This window comes from Lissotriton helveticus, chromosome 5_1 (assembly GCF_964261635.1).
Source record: "Lissotriton helveticus chromosome 5_1, aLisHel1.1, whole genome shotgun sequence".
NCBI lineage: Eukaryota > Metazoa > Chordata > Amphibia > Caudata > Salamandridae > Lissotriton > Lissotriton helveticus.
In genome coordinates, this window is record NC_136065.1 from 617,357,394 (window position 1) to 617,375,635 (window position 18,242).

Below are 18,242 nucleotides of genomic sequence, written 5' to 3' on the forward strand. Positions count from 1 at the left end.
ATTGCTATTTGGGCTGGCAGGACACATATTAATTGTGACTCGATATTTTAGCTGTAATTGGAACTATGATATTGTATCTAGCTATATAATAGCTGTTCCACTGGAATACCAGAGCTGCATGCTGGCATCACTAAAACTGGTATATGTGAGGCAACTCAAAAAGACTAGTCTGCTTTGTAACTGTTTTGTTAATATTATTTTATTATTGTTGCATCACCTGTAGTGTTTTTTTAATGTCAGTAACGCCATTTTTTAATAATGGCATTAAGGACAAATGGCACATAAATCGTCTCTTCTGATATCATCTGGATAACAGGTGGTGCAAAGTCACTTCCTGTCATGCCATTGGGGGTTAAATGAAGGCTGTGTGAATGTGTGAAGTCACTCCACTGAGCCTCCATTAGCTTTTGGGTGAAATGACATCCGTGAATCAGCAACTCACTAAATATTGCGACATAGTATAATGCCAAGGGACAACAATTGAACCTGGGCCCTTACTTTATTAATAAATATACTTTTTTTACAGTTGAGTGATAAATGCACTTTTTTTGTTCCCAGCATTGTCGTTGAACGCTCTCCTCAGAGTAGTAGGTTGCTATACATGTGAGATGCATTCTGTATTTTTTATGCTTGTTAAATGTAGGGTTAGAAAACTCCTACATGGGACTACTGAAACTTCCACCTCACTTTTCCACGTAAAAGGCTTGTCAATTAAACAAGCACCTTTCCATGTTAGAGCTCGCGCTGCAATGTGTTACCGTGCCATCAGGACTGTCGTGTATTTCTATAGGTTCTGATTCGATCCCCCTATTCCTGACCCTATTCTGGTTAAACTTACTAGCTAGTTAACTAACAGTCAGCCCATGAGGCAAGAAATCCCCCATGATGCAGATACCGTTATCTGACGCAGTCACACTACGGCACAGGAACGTGTTATCTGATTAGGTCATAACGCTTGAGATCTAATTAGACAAGCGATATTCCTCCAGCCCCTGATAAGGCATACGACGTTCTCATAACAAATCAAACCTATGACAACCTGGATAATCCGTGCGGCCATTGTTTTGATTTCACAGAGAACTTTAGTAAAGAATGTGCTAACGAGCAAGTCGTATGACATCTTTATTGACGTACCTATGTCCATCCTTACGTCAATCTCGGCACCTTTAAGGTATAAATATTGCCGACCTTGCCCTATGCAAACACACGCGTGGTGACAAGACGGAGCAGCCATACTTGCCGAAGCCAAGAGCAGAAGCAGACCCCGCAGGCAGCAGCCCCGCCTTCCTGACGCGCTGAGAGACGCGCTGCTATCTCAAGCCGAGAGACCCAGCACCGGCGCTTCTGGGCAGCCCTCGCAGGCAGCCTGGAATATCGAGAGCAGAGAAAGAGATACCATTCCTCATTCATCCTAAATTCCAGGTACAGAACTGAATAACCCCTCCTAGAGAATTCTTTAGCTATTCACTTGGCAAAAACAAACTTAACTTAAACTGTAACTTTCTATTCCCGCCCACGCATTAGACTTAGGTCAGGTACACGGGGTAGGCGTATTTAGAAACACCAGTTGAGTACGTTTAGTCAAATGTATATGTGTATGTAAATATATTTTAATCATTTTAAACATCATATGGCTCAGAAACCATATCAATGTTTTTACAGTATTATTTTATACTATTGCTTCTAATGTATGCACTTTACTTAACTATAAGTATTGCAATAATATCGATCCATTTCTCTTGTACGAGAAAAGAGACTGATCAATAAATAACATCTTTTATTGAACACGCCCGTCTCTTCCTTTTCTCTACATTCTGATGAGACTAAGAATGCACGTACTGACTGAGTAAAATAATTGCCTTGTGCTCACACGACTCTCGAGATTGACTCTTGATTAGGGGAGAGCAAAGTTGTCATGTTCTATGGTTGTCAGAAACTAAATCCCTTCTTGTCTAATCAGGGGAGTTCATCCTTCCTTGAACATTCGAGAAAGTTTCTAGCGAACTCTGAGCTTAGCTGGCAAACCCAAAAATTAAGTCTAGTATCGACAGTAGTAGACCTAGTTAACGTCTGGCCTAGGCCTTTACTGCTGTAGGTACTATTCCAATGCGCAGAGCCTATTGGGAAAATAGGAGCTACACTACAGGACTGCAACAAGCCTCCTCTGTTGAGCATGTGATGTGCCTACGCTACCTCATTCACATCCCATTCCGACTCTTGCCCTTGTTAACTTGGTGCAAAACGGGTCTGTGGAACTTGGCACCATCCGGATGTATCAGGATGCAGAAATGGCTCTCGGCACGCAACAGATTGCACCAAATGTTGCGTATTTTTTTCAAATACCTTTCGGGGGAGGATAACCCCTGGCGCCATATGCTGCATATTTCCTGATTGTCTCTAGTTTTGGACAGCCCCTGAGAGCTCTCCGAGGTACGACGCCTTGGGCTCCTCGCTCGTCTTTTCGTACCTCCACCTTGAGGTCTTTTTGATAAAAAGGGGAGAGGCTTCTACGAGGGGCCCACACAAAACAGGGGTGATTCTGAAAGGGACAGATTCCAATGAAGCTAGCAGGCTAGCAGAACAATCTCAAAACATTGTAGAACCTCACAAAGTGAGCACAACAACGCACAACATGGATAATGAGGCAGGAGGCTTACGTAAACAAGCATTGGCCGTGCGGCCATGAAACTGACGCGACCTCGAAAGTGATTTCATGCTTAATGAAGCAGAGAGGGGGGCGGGTTGTGTGTGTAGAGGTAATGAGTCATGACGAGCAGATGACGGCTCTGCGCTTGCTTGCGCGTGTAACCACAAGCTCGAGGCCACAGTGGTAGCATTTTCTGAGCCCTTACTAAAAGTCTCGCCAGAGTAGCGCATGCGCAGGCTCAGGCGAGACCTAAAAAGAGCTACTATGTTGGACTCACATCCCAAACATAGCACCAGGCCTATCGTTTATAGTGGCCTCACCAAGTTTCATAATAACAACCAATGCATCCCTCGAGGGCTGGGGAGCACATCTACAAGGACTGACAGTGAAGGGAAAATGGGACAGTCAACAAAGAACATTGCACATAAACCTCTTAAAGTTGTTGGCAATATTCCTGGCTTTGAAATGATTTCGTTCCATAATAAAAGGAGCTTCAGTGTTAATTCGGACAGACAACACAACAAGCAGCCATTTTTTAAACAAGCAGGGAGGTACAAGATCAACTATGCTATCCCTTCAAGCTCAGCAAATTTGGGATTGGGCTATACAACATCAGATAACACTGACAGCAGTACATGTTCCATGAGTGGCCAACATCCTAGCGGACTCTCTGAGCATGTCAATTACATCCAACCACGAATGGTAAGTTCACCAAACAACATTGGATCACATCTTTCGGTTGTGGGGCAAACCGAGTTTGGAGCTATTTGCAACCAATCTCTACCGCAAATGCCAATTCTTCGCAAGTTGGCTACCACGACCGGGATCGTGCGGGAATACGTTTTCCATAAATTAGTCAATAATTTATGCTTTTAAAAAAAAAAAAACATTATTTTAGTTTTTTATTGCAACAGCAAAACAATCCCCCCTGCAATTGGCATCAATAATACAATACGTGTATACAGTTTGTTCACCTCATTATGGCACACTTGGGTACAGACATCACAGTTTGTGCTGCATCTCTAAGGAGCAAAGCAATTCTCAGTAACATCTGGAAGTATACGTGTGGATCCAGCAGGGCACTATCCCAGAACAGACCCATCCACCCCGCTCCTACCTCCCTCTCCATCCGACCCGAACCCTCAGAGGTAAATAGCTCAGCACTCGTGCCATCCGAATCACTGTTGGACAACCCCGTAGCACACACAACTTGCCATGCAAGCAAATCCTCCTTCAGTTTCTCGTCTCTGCGCTTGCGTTGCATATGCGTCTCCTCAGCCAAAGACCACTCTCTGACATCCCTAAGCCAGGCCGACACCTCAGGAGCCCCCTGCCCCATCCAGGTAATTGCTACCCACCGCCTCGCCAACACCAGCAATAGCTGCAACATTATATAGGAAAGGTTTCTCTTCTTAGGCTTCGGGACCAAGGCTAATAGGCAATGAAGCGGGGTCAAGTCAATCCGGAGGCCAGTGACGGCACGTATATGATCAACCACTGCCTTCCAAAAGCTCCCTACCGATGGGCAGTCCCATGCCAGGTGTAGGAACCCCGCTCCCTCCACTCCACACCTGGGGCAGCTGTCCCCCCTGGTTTCCGAAATACGCCGCAAGGAGACCGGGTACAGGTAAGTACGATGCATAAAATTAAAATGAATCCATTTAAACCGCGCATTGCACGACACCTTGCTCGTAAGGGTTCCTATACGTTTGCGCTGCCCCGGGTCTAGGGCAGCTCCAAGGTCTGTCTCCCAAGCCTCCCAGGAAGGTGGAACCGGCGGGGCGGAGTCCCGTCTCATGGCCGAATACAGCAGAGATATCAGCCTCCGCCCTCTACCACAGGAAAGAAGGATGTTTAGGGTGTGGGACAGCGGGGACGCCTCTGGGAACTGGGGCCAAGCCGCTCTCGCCACCTCTTGAAGGCCCCTGTAGTGCAGGTACTGCCCTCCTCCCAGCCCGAAGGCCTCCGTGGCCTGTTCAATTGACACAAGGGAGTCGTCGGGGTAAAGGTCTGCTAAAGTCTCACAACCTCCCGCTCGCCAGTCCCGAAAGGACATGTGTTCTTCCATGGCTACTATGGAGGCCAAAATCCACACCGGCAACTCCCTATGAAAGGGGGCTTGCCGCAAGATCTTCTCCACGAACCGCTGCCAGACCCCTGCAGTGTGGCGTACCACATACGGTAGCTAGCCGCCCCATAAGGGAGAGTGGCAGGGAGTTCCAGAAGGACACAGACTGTTGCAGGGATCGGAGAACCCTGTCGATATTACGGGTGGTATACACCCGTTACAACGGATCTTTTACTCCGCAGACCCATTACAACGCGATCATTACTCCGCATACCATTACAACGCATTGCGCTGGGGGGCGCTCTAGGATAGGGAATAAGTATATTTTACTATCCAACACCTTCCCTAGGGTCCACGGGGACTGGAGTTAGAATAGTAAATTATACTTACCACTATCCAGCGCCCCAAGGCGCTATGCGTTGTAACGGTATGCGGAGTAAAAGTCGCGTTGTAATGGTCTGCGGAGTAAAAGTATGCGTTATAACGTCATACATCCATTACGGGTCAATAACTGCCCATCGGACGGAGCCACCTGGATTCCCAGATACCGGAAGGCCTCCAGCTCCCATCGCAGCCCTAGATTCGGCAGGTCCCTCTGTGTGCCTGTGTCGTAACCCGCCAAGGGGAAGATCAGGGACTTCCCGGGATTGATTCGCAGACCCGACGCTGCACCAAAGCGGTCCAAATGCCGGAGAAAAATAGGTAATGATTCCATCGGGTCGTCAAGTAAAAGAGGGCATCGTCGGCATACAAGGAGACCACGTTCTCTGTGTCTCCCACTGTGATCCCCCACTGTGCCATTTCTGTTCGGACGGAGACCGCCAATGGCTCAATCGCCAGGGCAAAAAGGAGCGGCGAGAGGGGGCACCCCTGCCGAGTGCCCCTGCCCAATGACCACTCCTCCGATCGCGCTGACCCAAGCCTAACTCTGGCCCGAGGAGCCTTGTATAGGATCCGGACCCAGCGACAGAAGACTGGGCCCAACCCCACCAACCGGAGGACCTCCAACAGGTATCCCCAGTCGACGGTTTTGAACGCCTTAGCGAGGTCAATCGACACCAGGACCAGTTGATCCTCCCTGCCACGTACCTCATGGATAATATGGTTTAATCTCCTTAGGTTCCTGGCGGTATTTCGGCCCGGGATAAACCCATTGGTCCTGGTGCACCAGACGGGCCATGTGTGGCGCCAGTCGGGTGGCCAACAACTTAGTCAGGATTTTTACGTCCGTGTTGATCATAGTTATGGGCCGGAACGCCGCGGGGTCGCAGCCGTCCCCACCCGGCTTTAGGATCATACAGATTTCGCCCTGGTTCATAGTAGGCGGAAGGGTGTCACCTTCAAGCGCCTCCAGGTACACCTGTAGGAGCAGGGGGGCAAGGACATCCCCGAATGTTTGGTAAAATTCAGGGGGGAAGCCGTCGCTCCCCAGGGACTTAGCCCTCGGGAGGCCGGCCATCGCTACCCTCACCTCTCGGAGCGACAAGACCGCATCCAGTTCCTCCGCGGCCTCTCTCGGGAGGGTCTGGAGGGTCAGCTCCCGGAGATAAGGCAGGTAGGAAGCCTCCGTGACTGAAGGATCCGCGGCGTAGACCGTCTGCAGGTGGGACTGGAGGACTCTGAGAATACCCGCTTCCGAGTGTACCATGCCTCCCGTAGGCCCCCTCAGGGCAACTATCCTCTCCGGGGTAGACTCTCGCTTAAGAATCCAGGCCAACAGCCGGCCTGACTTGTCCCCCTCTCGGTGGAGACGCTGCCGATATTGGCCAAGGGTGTATTTGTCCAGGCGATTTAATATATCATGCACAGACGCTCGGGCTGCCCGCTCCTACTACAGATCCGAGTCATCAGGATCCGACAACAGCGGTCGGCGCAGAAGATCATCTTCTGCCTCCCGTAATTCCCCAAGTAGTTGTTTCCGGACCCCATAAGTAAGGCCCATACATTCGCCGCGTATCACCGCTTTCAGAGCATCCCATTTGGTAGAGTAGGCGATGTCACCCCCCTCCCAATTCAGATCCAAGTAGTTGGCCAGGGCGGTTGCCACGTGGTCCCTTCCCACCTGGTCCTGCAACAGGTCCACCGGCAGCCTCCAACCTCGAGGGCGGGCGGGCTGATGTTCCCATTGTGCAACGCATGCCACCGGTGAATGGTCGGACAAGAAGCGGGCCTGATGCGTGACCGTCAATGAAAGCGACGCGTCCACATTAGCAGCGAGAACCCTGTCCAGCCGGCTATGCATTTTGTGAGTAGGGGAATAAAATGTATACAATTTCTGCGTCGGGTTACCCAGACGCCACACGTCACCGACTCCCAAGTTTTGCATCACCTCCCGGAGTCGCGCTGTCTTGCGTGGTTTCGTGCCTGTACGGAGCGGGTACCTATCCAACACTGGGTCCAACACGCAATTGAAGTCCCCAAACCAAAGGAGGGGGGCGTCCAGGTCCGGGATAAGGACCTCTGTAGATGAGAATAGAAGTCAGGGTCGTCTACATTGGGCGCGTATGAATTCAGTATCGAGAGATCCCTCCCATCCAACTTCACCCGCAGGAGCAGGTACCTACCATTAATATCCGCTTCCACATACTGGATGGCGAAGGGAACCCCTGGGGCCACCCATATCAGGACCCCCCTTGCATATGTGGAAAAGGAGGAGTGAAACACCTGGCCCGCCATTTTTTGCACAACTTTTGGGCTCCCTCGTCGTTCAGATGGGTCTCCAGCAGGCACGCAATGGAGACTCCGTGTCGTCGGAGGAAGGACTGGACCCTGTGTCTCTTGGTACATGTGCCCAGCCCCCGCACGTTCCAGCTTAAGAACTTATATACCATAGCCGTTGATAGCGCCCATTCGGGCTTCCAGCTCTGTTTCCTGTGGTCTGCCACCCCTGAGCCCGAACTGTGATACTCTTGATGCCTGCAACAATTCCCCCCAACAGTTTCCCCCCCCGACCTCCCCGTCGCCCCAAGCCCCCTAGAACAGACCCACCCACGAGCAAGATGGCAGCAACAACAAAACATGCTACCCTGCCCTCCCTCTGCTGGTGCCAGGACGTACACAGCCACCCCATTCACCCCACACCACACACACTCTCAAAAAACAGAACAAGAAACGTCCCCCCCCCCCCCCAGCTCCCTACGCGACCCAATGTCAATGTAAAAAACACTAGGCTCAACTAGGCGGGCTAGCCCCAGCACAGGCAAATCCCCAGTCACATATACCCTCCCCCCCACCATACACGCTCCATCTACTGAGATGAAGCCCCTCCTCCCCACCCGGCAAAAAGGATCAAGGCTCATGGTTTTCTGGCCACTAGCGTGGAACTATGGTCGCCCCAAGGGCCTCACAAGCCTGTCACACTATACAGACTTTCACAATGCAACATGTCGTGAAGAAACACTGCATTTACCAAGGCCAATCACAAACATATATCTTTTGAGCAATCCTAGTTTATGTGAGGGTTAAGGCAACTGCGAATAGTGTTTGCACAATAGCCTTAAAATGCAAAAGCAATTTTTTTTTAATAAAGCAAATTCGCAGCACGTAAAAAGCTACCAGTGGTACAAAAATGTCAAGAAACTCATAAAGCAAACATCGTTATGGTGAATTTACAAAGGCAGATCCATTGGGAAATGTGCTGTAACTATATAATGATATAAAATAGGCTTCGCAAAAAACATAAGATAACACAATCAAAAGCATCAATTAAAGTACAGATTTTTGGGGGGTATGCCAGTGATTGAGTTGCATGTGATGTAGTTAGGCCTGGATGTAAAATTCCGCTCGTGGAGTTTACAGAGTTTTTCTTGCTCTGCTTTGTGCCCAGAGTTCCATAACATAAAGTTGGCGAGCGAGGAAAATCTTACTCCAGACCACCTCCCGGCGAGATTTTCTCAACACAGGCGGTTGCAGATGGTCTCTACTGCTCACGTTGAGAAACTTTCCGTTTGCATTGAAGAAGCTGCTGCTCGAGTAGAACATCAACTCGAGCGACAGAAAGAATCAGCGCCCTCTTGCACTGCTCATGCTGCGGTTCGCGCTGATTTTACAGCACAGGACAAACACCCGGCGCTAAAACTCGGCATGAACAGCGCGACCTAATACACTCCGCTGCTTGCAGAACTTCGCGTAGTGCGGCGGAGGATTTTAGTGACTTCGCGGAACTCTGCGAACTCCACTTAGGCCTAGATTTTCATGCTGGGTGCCCATTTTTGAATGAATTGACTTACAGTTTGAGAAAAAACATTGAAATGCAGCCACCAAGAGTGCACACTCGCACAGTGGGATGCCCCCAATTTAAATGTATTTCTTCAAAATAAAGAATTTTTTTCAAAAATAGCTGCCACGCATGCAAACACTTGAGCGCCATCTTGGAATAGTTAAAAGGCCATTTTTCATAGGCTGCATGTCCATACAGTGGTTCTCACAGTGCAAGGGTGTTGGAGAGACAAGTGGGCTTTGTGGGGAACAGTTTTTAATAAAGCAGACGTTGATGGAAGCAGGAGAAGGAGGACATTTCAGATAAATTAGTTGTTCATATGAACAACAGTACAAGATCTAACGTCAGCAGTAGAACGATACATATAAATTCAGTCAAAACATGATGATATCATAATGTTCTTCAGGTGGAACAAACACAAGAACAGGGAAATAAGACATTGAAGTCGAGAAGTGACAACACAAGAAAACCATTCATCATGAGTAAGGCCCTGACCTAAAGACCACTCTAGGGGCCATATGTAGGTAAATACTATTTACTGATTCTAAAATACCGAATTTTACCGATTCGGTATTTCAGAATCTGTAAATGGTATGTAGGTATTGATTCGGTAAATTTTACTGAATCTGTAATTACCGATTCGGTATTTACAGATTCGGTAAATCCCATTCATTCCTATGGGCCTGGAGGCCCATCGGAATGAATGGGAATGAATGGATGAGAATTACCGATTGGGTAAATACCGAATCGATAATAGGGGAAGACTTACAAGGGTGGCAGGGTGTTACATTGACACCCTGTTGCACCCCTGAATAGTGCATGGGTGCACATGTGGCACAAATACATTCCCTAGGGGCATGTATGTCTGCCGCATGGCACTTTAGGAAAAGCACAAATTTGCTTTTTCAAAGGTTTTCGATATTTACCACCAACTTTTAGTTGGTAAATACCGAATCCTTAACTCAGAAATGCACTCACTTGAGTGCTCCCTACATTAAATTAAATTAAATTTGGCCCAGACATCTCAAATGCCCAATACCGGTCGGTAATGGCCGAAATTTGGTGATTTTGGCCGTTACCGACCGGCATTGGGCTACGTACATCTGGCCCTAAGTATTGTATCGTTCACAATAGGTCTTCTACAGCAAACTGCTGATGTAGGTGAGATTTAAAAATGTCCTTTGAAAAGGTGCACAGAGGAACAGGTAGGATTGATTGGTTTAAAATGTCAGGCAAGTTTTGATGTGGAAGGTGCATAATTTTCAGTCTTTGAAAAAAACAGTTGCTCATTCTGCTTGTTTTGATTCTAGGTTCACGTTGGTGGAAGCGTTGCTGCACTGGGGGGTAAGATGTACGTCTCCGGCGGCTACGATAATACATTCGAACTGTCAGATGTGGTAGAGGCATTCGATCCTGACACTCGGACTTGGGATATTGTGGGCCGGCTCCCACAGCCTAGTTTCTGGCACGGCAGTGTCAGCATATTCCGTCAGTTCATGCCTCTTGCCCCGTGCGGCTTTGGTGGCGTCACTCTGGACAATGTCAACAACGAGAGGAACTCAATCCAGCTAAGGCACCATCATCAGAACTTTCGGAATCAGAACCTCAATGAACTGCGATGAAAAACAAATCACTTGATTGAGAGGGTTGGGCAAGATAAGCAAAGAACATAAGTTTATGACTTTTTCGAGGTGCATTGCTGACGAGATGGTCAACTAAAGGAACAGAGATTTATAAAACAAGACAGTCGACAGATCGGACAAACCAGTTCTGATCTGTCAGCAGTGCCGCCCGGATGGAATATGTTTTTTTCAATTTTATTTATTTAAAGAGTTGACACTAATTTTACCTTTCTTTTCTTTTCTTTTTTTGTGGTTTTGCATAGCACCAGGGTCACCTCCCTGCATCTTTTTTGCTGGACATTAATTTCAGGCTATTTCGTGGTAATCTCAGAACACTAGCATGAAACCTATGGGTTTGCGTACCTTGTTTTTAGCAGTTTGCTTGCTGTTCGAAACTGAACCAGGTTAGCCCAGAAATATAATTCATCCAGGGTACTCGAGCTAAATGTGAAAGAGTGATCGACTTTTGAAGTACAGGTCTTCAGGAAGTTTAGAACATCGAAACTAAAACCAAATTAAGGGGAGATTAGCATATCCAAGTGGGGGAATAGCCTAGTGGATCACAACAAATGTGTGTGCATTAGAAAATCTATTAATAATTTTGCTTATCTAGTCAAGAAATAATGACTTTGACTAACCAGGCTTACATACATTTTTTGCAAAGATCGATTGAAAAATTGTACTTGTTATATGAAGATGGTATTTCTGTAATTTCCCATGAGATAAATTCCCGGACTCTTCATGCTGCACAACATATCTACCCACTGCCATGTTCTGCATTGCTGGTGTGCTGCATCTGACTACATAACTGCACATATCTTTCCTTTCATAACGAGAATTTGATTGCATCATAACTGATATTATTCCAGCCGTACTCTGCACTTGACTGCATAATGACAGTCTAATTCCTGCCATATCCTGCACTTCCTTGCATGATCGCTGGTGGCATTTACGTAACTGACATTTTTGTCTCTACACCCTCGCAATTTTCATCACTGCCGCATCAGTTCTCTGTCACTGCAGATTTCGTCACGGTCCTGTCCCATACTTCCAAACAGCACTAAATGCCCTCCTAAATTCTAATTCTGCACATCAGTGCAGGTGTCTGCTACATTGCCTGCCTGTATTGCACTCGTTATGTCTTAGTCAGGGTGATGTCATTGCAGAAATAAGTCTGTTCTGATCTTCCTTACATCACGGCAATTTTATTTTGTGTATCCTGCACATTCCTAATCACCACAGATTGTATTGCTGTAATAGGCTGTACTTGCTCCTAACCCTACAAATGATATTGCCACTGCATTGTTTACAAGCCCGCATTAGCACAGACTTTGTTGATGTATCCTGTGCTTCTGCTATCGCTTTTGTGGACCTTACATTAAATGCAGATGGGATCCCTGTTTTATACAACGTTTCCCTTCACTAATTGTGCCATTACTTTTACCTGTCAGCAGTTATGTTTCATTATCTCTTCTTTTAAAAAGTGCCCACAGTTGTTCCATGCACAGTGGAACAGCCTTTTCCATGTTGAGTAAGAGAGAGGGAGGGGCTTGCCAGATACTGGGGTCCTTCCCTCATTCTATTACTAGTATTTTGAAAGGAGGTAATGATATCCTCATCTCAAAATCGCATGCCAAAGTTTAGATTTCAGATTGCTCACTTTCTGTGCCAGTTAACTAAATTCTATGGTTATTCGAACCCCAAAGCCATCAGTGTATGGTTTGAAACAAAGCATTTTCTCTTTAAGAATTTCATTAGTGAGGTCAACACAAGTTGCATTGCATCACACACATGGAGGTAGCAGGCAGGCATTCAACCTCCATAACCTTTAACAGAAAGGTGCTTTGTAAATTAATATAAACTATAAGAGTCTTCTGTGAACACTGCCGTGGGTTTTGTGGAGTACTTAGACCACTGATTAAAGCTTGACCTTGTCTCGGGAGCAAGAGCTTTCTTGAACTCGCTGTGGATGGGTGTTACCTGTCTGTTCTCACTTTGGAGACTATAAGAGTGTTACACATTTTGAGTCAATACCTGAAAATTTGTGAAGATCCCTTGGAAATTTGATGATAGCTTCTTAGCTATCAAGTCATATGGCTGAGAATGTTCGTGTTGGCTCGTTTTCTGAAAGATGTTTGTGTGTAAGAAAACAGCCTTTGTAGATGCTGACCAACATGCTGGAGAAGAGGCAGTCCTTTACATTGCACTAGTCCTCATGGGCTTTCAAAAAAGGCAGTTTAGGGTATTTCTGTTTCTCCCTGTCCGCCCTACCAAGACCCAGTCTAGGAGTAGCTGGGTGAGACATTAGTTTTCATATCCGTCGCTATCTCACCCACTCTTTTATTCTGTTGCAGACCTACATTTGTCTGACCATACTCTATATTCTAGATAGCGAGCTCATCTCCATTAGTTAAACCCAACAGCTTGATGATGGTTGTTTGGCAACAGTTTGTCCAGATGCTCTAGCATTTGGACTTTACCCGCCACCAGAATAAGCTGTGCTGTTTAGAAGCTGTAGGAGAGCATCGTATGACACTCTGGTTGTGGTGTCAAAATGCAACGCAGCATTCCCTTAATTACATGCCCAGAACATTCCATTCCCACAACTGCTTTGCAGACGCAGTTCTTACTCAGTTGTATATGTAGAGTTCAGACATTTCCTTGTTCAAGGACAAAAATAGACTACCAGACATTATACAGCAACTTGACGGTGTATGAGCGATCAGTCGCATGAATGCCTTGTTCCAAAATGACTCATTATAATTGGAAATCATGACAACTCTTATAGCAATGTCTAGATTTTCTTTGAAATTAGATACTGTTAATGAGACAACATAGGAAATCTTTCTGATTAGCACCAGTCAGTCAGAAATCTTTATTTGGCTATATTCCAAGCCATAAAAGAATAAATCATAAAAAACAAAGAATTTCTGATTTAGAAAATTGATATTTCTTAAAAAGGAAAAGAAAAAGCAATTTACAAATGTCCAGGTGAAAAACGAATGAAATTCATATCACCGCCCTAGACACAACAATAATTAAATTAAAATTAAAAATCTACATTCATACTGCCTCATGGCATCATTTTTAAACATCAATAAATATATAATTCAATAATAAGATGTAGTACGAGCTCATTTCCCAACAATATTCCTAAGTCGAACTGTAGAGGAGATATATCTATAAACCATCAGACAAATAAATTCATCCTTTAAAAGCTGGAGATAGTGCAAAGCTGCCTGACACCTTCTTATTTTGGAGAATTTTAAGTGTTATTAAAAAGGCACGCCTTGGGCTGATATAAAGATTGCAAAAGAACATAAAGTGCAACGTGCTCTGCTACGATTGTGAATTGGTAATTGGTATTGACAGAAATGTAGTGAGCACCGGTGAGATGAGAAATGCACAGAAATAATCACTGTGTTAGATCTATTTCCATTCACCGTTTCATGGACAACCTAAAGAAGCTGAAGGGGTGTTTTCTTGGAAGGTCTTCAAAGGGGAAAGTAGGAGTCAGGCCTAATGATTAACCTTTGGTTGCAGAAGGTGGGCACCAGCACTCGCATATGAGGACTAGTTTTAATTTGTCATTATCATTCTTTGAACCCAAGCAAAAGATACCAAGGCAAAAAAGGAAGAAGGAAGAGAAAGTGACAAAAGGAGATAGCAGGGTTGGAAAAAGAACCTGCAAGTGTGAGTTAAAGAGACAGGAAGTGCAGGGTGGTGACAAAAGAGACATGATGTGGAATTAAGACTTGGGATTCGGTAGCACCCGCACAAGGCTTCTGGAAAGAGCTTTGTGCCCTGTATTTGTTTTTTTAATATAAATTAGGCACTGCCCACATTTATGTTTTTTAATCGCTACCAAAAAATGCAGTGGGTTAATCTGATCACACTTTGAGGCCAGCACAGTGAGCTCAAGTGTCCTTTCTCACTAGTGGCACTGAGTACAAATGTTAGCATTACTTGAAAGATTATAAAGCTTCAAGCTAATATAGCTTTCAAAACAACTTCCTTGTCAGCTAGGCATAGTTTTGAAAATACAGCAGCCATTGCATCATATCCTTTTTTATTGTAATTAAGTTCTACGTAGCATAACTCTTGACCTTTGAAAGATCCCCATCCGGGAATCTTCTAATTTTTGTCATCTTTGTGTGCAAAAAATAACTTTTTTTCTGTTTTCACCACCAAAAACCTTGTAGTCTGTTGTATTTCAGTGATGCTGTGAGTCTATCATTGTTCTCATGTCAAAGGGCCCCTCACTCATCAGCACTTCACAGTTTAATGTAAAAAGCAGCTGTTTTTTGGCTGGATTAACCTGGTACTGAACGGGCAAATTGTGCATTTCCTGTAGTGATTGCAACACCCTTAGAACTTGGAGTCTCTTGTGGCCCTGTTTAGTAATGTGCATCTTCATCACTGTAAACCTGTATTATGCTCTGTATAGTTAAATCTGAGGACATAGTTACATATTTCAGAGTACTGTCATCTAATTACGTATAAGAATCAAAAAGTAATACTTTATTTTTAAAATTAGTTCTTTGTCACAATTATTCTAATTATTCTTCTATAGTGTTTGTATATTTTAGAGGTGGGAGAGGGAATGACGATAAGACGAAATTGAATAAAATTCAAATTAGAATGTAGGTTCTATGTCACAATATTGAGAGTGAAATATCAACCAGCAAATATATTAAGATAAATCTTGATTTAGTATCTGCAGTGGCAATATTTTGGAATTAATTTGTTTGTCACAATATATTAATATAGGTTGATATTTCCATTGCATTATTCTGGTAGAAAACTAAAATAAAATGTTTGTTGTGAGAGGAAAATGTTAGTGATAGTGGAAAAAAGGTTCCAAAGCAAAAAAGTATGGCATTTGAAACAATTGTGGGTACATATTGAAAGCAGGGGTACTGACCATGAAGGACATTTGCAAACAGCCCAGTGCCTTCTCAATTGTTAGGGCTTGGAAAATGTCTGCCATGGCGGATAGTCGGTCTGTACCCTAGTCTTACTGATCTGTCCAAGGCATGTTAGATGTTTCCCACACTTCCAGGAGACCACCTAGCTTCTGGTGACAAAGGAGGATTAGGGGAATTTCTCCCAATAGTTGCACACAATTTAAAATATGGTGCCAAACCACGAAGAGGTAACTTTGCACTCTGAGCCCTGAGGATTCGGAGGCAAATTAGATTGACTCTTGCAGTGAATGATCTCCTTGAATGTCTTACCATCATTGAACTATGTGCTCTTGTGGGCTCTTTACCTAGTAAAGATTATGTATGCTGTACAGGGATACACTTGACACTTAGCACATTTTTTAAAGCCCATGTCTTGAGGTATGTGTTTTATGTCGAGATGCTATTAAGGCTCAATCAGTGGATGTAAGTGTCTGTTCTCTAGGAAGAACATGTCTCTTCTTTGGTAGCATACTGCTCTTCTTGGTTTTCATACATTTCCTTACAAGTTAAATGTTTATCATCTCTCTTAACCTCTCTATTTATTGGGGTTAAATGTATCACCTCTGTAAACTAGTGTTGTGAGTTACATGTGTAGCCTCTTGGTTAAGATATTTATCCTCTTGGCTAACATTTTTATGTATGAACACCTTTGCCTCTTTATTCAGGCTCTCAAGACTTATGCTCTTTCAAGGGTTTGTAATTGTGCTGCGGTAAATATTCAACTGTGTGTTACCTCCATGTAATGTCTTTTGTTTTTGTACAATGAACTGGTTCTCCACACTAAATCGAGCAAGGTAATAATGCAGCTCGCCACTCATATATACCCATATTTCGAAGCGCTCTGAGGCCCCATCCGGGTGAGCAGTATTACCCAAATAAAATTCATGTTATCATGGTTATCCATGTGATAATGTGTTTCTTCCTTTGGTTTACTTTTTTAAGCTCTTGGATAACATCTTTTGTTTTGAGTAACATATCTTTATTTGTTTTGAGTAGCATGAGTAACGTCCGCTCAATTAATACATACTCCTGAGGCGTTGTATGTTTTTCCTTTTCGATAATAGGGCTGTTTTCTCGGTTAACGGGGAAACAGCCATTACAACGCGGGCTTTACACCGCGCTACGATTACGACGCAGCAATCGCAACGCAAGTCGTTACAACGACTTGCGCTGGATGGCGCTATATACTAAGGAATAGCATGATTTACTATTCCGACACCTTCCCTACTGTTACGTGGGCTGGAGTTGGAATAGTAAATTATACTATTCCTAAATCCAGCGCCTCCAGCGCAAGTCGTTGTAACGACTTGCGTTGTGATTGCTGCGTCGTAATGGTAGTGCGGTGTAAAGCCCGCGTTGTAATGACATACATCCGGTTAACGTGTCTCTTGTTGGGTTATATGTCTGTCCTCGGATAACATGTCATTTGAGATAATATTTTTAGCAACAGGAGGTTTACATTAACAGCCCATTCTGCATGTTGGGAAGTTCGTCAGTATGTGATATTTAAACACCTCCAGCACTACAGTTTTGTGCCTTTAACAGAGTTTTACTATTATAGTCAGGCTAAACACCCTGCTTGATAAATGATTCTGCACACATTTATCTTGAGCCAAATTTGCAAAGACCTGTTTCACTTTCATCAAGCTTGAGTCTTTGATTAACAAATTTGATGAAGGGAGAATGGAACTTGACACAAGTCCTAGTCCATTACAGGAGTCGGAGAGAGCAATGATTCTTTGACTGGAAATTGAATCTAAATATAAGTGTTGATTAATTTACATGGAAGGATCGAATGATCCAGTGTGTTAAGCAGGAACACAATGTTCTTGAATGATTGTCGATTGGTTTTACTATGTAGATTAAGCAACCTGTCAGAGCTGCTGGCAGTGTATATAGAATATTTAACTTTTATCTGTAAAATTATGAAGAGAAAACGTTTATTTGGTAACTGTTTGTTCAGTCTAGCCTAGGAAAATTAGTTGTGCTTTATGATGCAGTTTTAACTACTGAACTATTTTTCATTATTTTGATATATCTAAAGACTTGTTTTTTTCACGTTTGAATATTTATTCTGTTTATTTTCATTTTAGTACATTTGCCTTCGACGTTTGAAGCTTTCAAAATGTGCCCTCTAAAGGAAAGTTGTTCCTAATTTATAGGCATGTTTTATTTTACTACACGGTTTGCTGTCTTAACATGTTACTTGAATTGTTTAATCTGAATAAAACGTGTTAGAAAAATGGAGTCATTTCATATGTGCCGTGCAAAACATTTTTGTAATCTGCATTATAAATCAGGTTTTATCTTTTTTTGTGGGAGACTTATACAATACGCAAATGAGTGCATTATCAGTTTTTTCCCCCAGATAAGTTAGGTTGGCAGTACAGGTCTCATGAAAGTGGTGCACTCTTTAGTTAGCTCAATTTTTGTACCTGTTTCAACTCTCTTAAAGTATTGTCAATTTTCCAATTTGTTTCCTACATTCACTCTAGAAAATTGAGCATCATCTTACCTTTCATCTATTAAAAACCACTGTCAAGGTTACCAATGGAGGAAAGAATCAAATTTCAAAAGTGTTATGTCATACAATGCCTTATATCAAGGAAACATCCCTTGCATTTAAACAATCCTTCACTAGCTCTGCAACCAAACTTTGGAATTCACTTCTTTCTCAAATAAGAATCCAGGCAAATCTTTTGCACTTAAGGAAATTCAT

The 18,242-nt window shown here is 44.2% G+C and overlaps 1 protein-coding gene across 3 annotated transcripts in view; it reads left to right on the forward strand.

Annotated features, from left to right (window-relative positions):
- Positions 1 to 17,766, forward strand: part of KLHL21 (kelch like family member 21) — a 401,837-nt gene extending 384,071 nt beyond the window's left edge. For all 3 annotated transcript variants that reach the window (XM_078642984.1, XM_078642983.1, XM_078642982.1), the window contains one exon: positions 10,245 to 17,766. In XM_078642984.1, coding sequence (XP_078499110.1) covers positions 10,245 to 10,556 — 312 coding nt within the window. In that variant the 3' untranslated portion in view covers positions 10,557 to 17,766. The remainder of the gene's footprint in view (positions 1 to 10,244) is intronic.
- The last annotated feature ends 476 nt before the right edge of the window (positions 17,767 to 18,242 follow it).